The following is a 2957-nucleotide window of genomic DNA, read 5'->3' as shown; positions in this document are numbered from 1 at the left end:
GTCAGTTAATTGTAAAACGAAGCTTTACAAGTATAATATTGCCTGCTCTCTGTGCATTAATTAATTTCGAATTATTTTTATTAACTCCATGCCATTTTTTGATAGCCCTCTCAAGGGTTTGTGAAATATGTATTAATGGGGGTTATTACATCTCAAAATGGATGTTCTTGGGCATTCGACAGTGGTATTAACATTATACTCATTCTTGGCTAAAAACAACCAGACAATGATCATTTTTGAATTACCATACTAAAATACGTCGTTTTTGTATGACAAGGTGCGAAAAATAGAACAACCATATCTCACCAAATCTCAGATAAAATGGTTTGGCCCTAAGGGTTACAGGAAGTTGTAGCAGCTGCCATGTTTAGCTGCTTTGTTGTAGATTTCTTGTAGGTTTCCTGCAGATTTTTAAGTGTTGCAATGGAACCGAGCTGGAGTTCGTTTTTATTTCAGGTAAGCGAGTCATCTGATACAAAGATGAATTTATCCTTCTTGATCTTTCCCTAACAGCAGAATGCATAGGGGTCCTACAACATTTTAATACGTTTATTTCAACTGAAGCTATCCAAGCAAAACAATGGTAGCTCGCTAGCTTGCTAGCTCTCGCTGCTAGGTAGCTCGCTAGTTAGAGCTCCATCAATCCCAGACTTCCAGCTGTGAGGGATATAGCACGGAATGACGCTTTGGGAGAAACATTGTCGGAGTCTTTCAGTTATTTTTGCCCTTTAAAGTTGCCTTTGTTCGTCCTGATTCTCATGCATCTTAATATAACTAAGCAAATTCAGATATTGAACCATTTATTGCCATAATATCTCAATGTTACACAGCAATGATCTTCTGCTCCATCATAAAACTGCGTAAACAACCATCGTCATCATCGAGACGTATTGATAGCCACAGACGCAGTTGCCAACATGTTGGTTCTTGTGATTTCCCCCCCTGATAGTGGTCCTGTTAATTCAGTTTACATAATGCATATGTCTAAGGTATTTCAGTCATAATGTTCGGTACCAGTCAGAAGTGACAAGAAAAGGATGGAGTGGTTCTCAGTCAGTCTGGGATGGCTAACGTTAACGGCTACCCCCGATTGTGAACTTTTTTCCATGGTTCCCTCGCTTTAATTCGAGTCCGCTGGTAGGAGATGAAAACCCCTTAATGCATTAGAATCTTTAGCTCAAACAGAAGAGTTTCATGACCAGCAACCAGTCCTCTGAGATTTGGTGGGGGACAGGCTGAACTGTCTGAGTAGCGGTCTCCAACAGGGGAAAGTGTAATCCCTGTATAAATATTGAATTAGCTTGTTGCAGCAAACAGTCCCATTCTCGGTTCCAGCAGCAACGTTACATCAGTGTAATGTTAAGTTCCCTGACAAATTATTTGCCATCAAAATGGCTAGTCAGCCGGGTAATATTTCTTCATGCCAGCATGGTATATTAAACAAAACAGTTAATGTACTTTCATTGCAAAACGGTGCACACTCTAACGAACCTACAGTTTTGGTTGCCTCAATGGCCAGCCAGATAGCATCGTTAGCTTATTTAAGCATTAGCCCGCTAGTTGTACGATTTGGAGTGATGGCTGTCTAGCTAGCTGGCTACCCTAGCAAGCCGTACCAATTGACTGTTTTTCACTTGGCAGTTCATCACATAAGCGAGTACGTCCAGCTATGCTAGCTTGCTAGCGATAGTTACTTGAACTCAAAATGTAACATTCTCCAGTTCCCTGGTAGAGCCAAGTTATTTGCTAACCTCATCATGGCAGTGCTGTGATTTTAAAGTTATCTTTGTGGAATCTGGCTCAGGCAAGGACAAGCATCATAATGGACATGGAGATATGGTTATTATGCTAGTAATGTTTAGCTAATCCCAATAAAGTTTTTTCTTTTTTAACCCTAGCTCGCTAACATTAGCAATTTCGACAGCGACGTGTAACGGTGTTGGGAGTGGGGGGTATCTTGCTGGAATGTAACCATTTATAATGGGGTTTGGTTATCGATCACCCTACAGCGTCGTTGTATTAAAATAGTCTTCGCAGGTTTCATATCGTGCATGTCCACTTTTGGTACGCATTTGCGCCATTTTCTTATCCAAACTCATAGCCTTCCCTTTGATGTAGCAACTTCTGCAGAGTTGGCCTCGAGTAGTCCTTACATCGCAACAGATGTAACAACCCAGGGCGCTCTCTAAATTATATGGATATATAAATAAATCATTCGTCAGCCACCGTGACCGTACATATTTTCTGTCCTATTTTTCATGACTTGCAAACTGTATGCAGGTTTATCATTAACTTCGCCTATGAATTGTAATGTTGAAATGAACCTTACTGATCATCTCGTGCGTCTTCAGTCAAACATGCTCAACACTGTTAAGATCACCACCACGATGTCACCATTTAGTACATGTGTAATTACCTATTATTAAAAGAGTGATATTATTTTGGTATGCATAAATTTACTAGCCCAGTGAAGCTTGTTTACAAACTCCTTACCTATACCTTACTCCGTGTATACAGTCATTGGGGTAAACGGATTCTGAATCACTGGGCTTCTTTCCATTAGAATGATCCAGTGTGTGCAACCTGTGTCTCGTCCTCTCTGCATGCAGGTGAACTTGCAAACTGAACCACCTCGAAAGAACCCCCTTTTCATTGACTCAAATTCAAATGCTAAGGCATTATGTACTTTCATTTTAAGAGGTAGCCTCCCTGTTTTATCTCATACACATTGAGAAACATGTCTATTGGCATCAGGGATTTTGTTTTTCCTACTGTTAATGCTGGTGGATCGTTTTTGTTTTGTTATTATATAGTAATTGCTGTTGTGCTATTGGAGTTGTGCAGCAGCAGTGGTGGTCGGTCGGTTGGCATAGCCTTGTCGGAGGAGAAGTGTGAGGGCGATGTGGCATGGGTGATAAGCTTTGCTGTGCCCGCGGTTTGACTGGGCAGCCTGGAGT

General features: G+C 41.0%; 1 protein-coding gene across 2 annotated transcripts in view; it reads left to right on the top strand.

Moving 5' to 3' along the window:
* The first annotated feature begins 366 nt into the window (after window positions 1-366).
* Window positions 367-2957, top strand: part of LOC143121256 (vascular endothelial zinc finger 1-like) — a 23221-nt gene continuing 20630 nt past the window's right edge. For both annotated transcript variants that reach the window (XM_076281627.1, XM_076281626.1), the window contains exon 1: window positions 367-456. In XM_076281627.1, the coding sequence (XP_076137742.1) occupies window positions 424-456 (33 nt within the window). In that variant the 5' untranslated portion in view covers window positions 367-423. The remainder of the gene's footprint in view (window positions 457-2957) is intronic.

This window comes from Alosa pseudoharengus, unplaced genomic scaffold, assembly GCF_046254945.1.
Source record: "Alosa pseudoharengus isolate Yale_2024_CS ecotype anadromous, Long Island Sound unplaced genomic scaffold, YU_APseudo_1.1 YU_APseudo_1.1_scf_13, whole genome shotgun sequence".
Taxonomy (NCBI): Eukaryota; Metazoa; Chordata; class Actinopteri; order Clupeiformes; family Clupeidae; genus Alosa; species Alosa pseudoharengus.
This window is presented reverse-complemented; position numbering and strand designations above follow the sequence as displayed.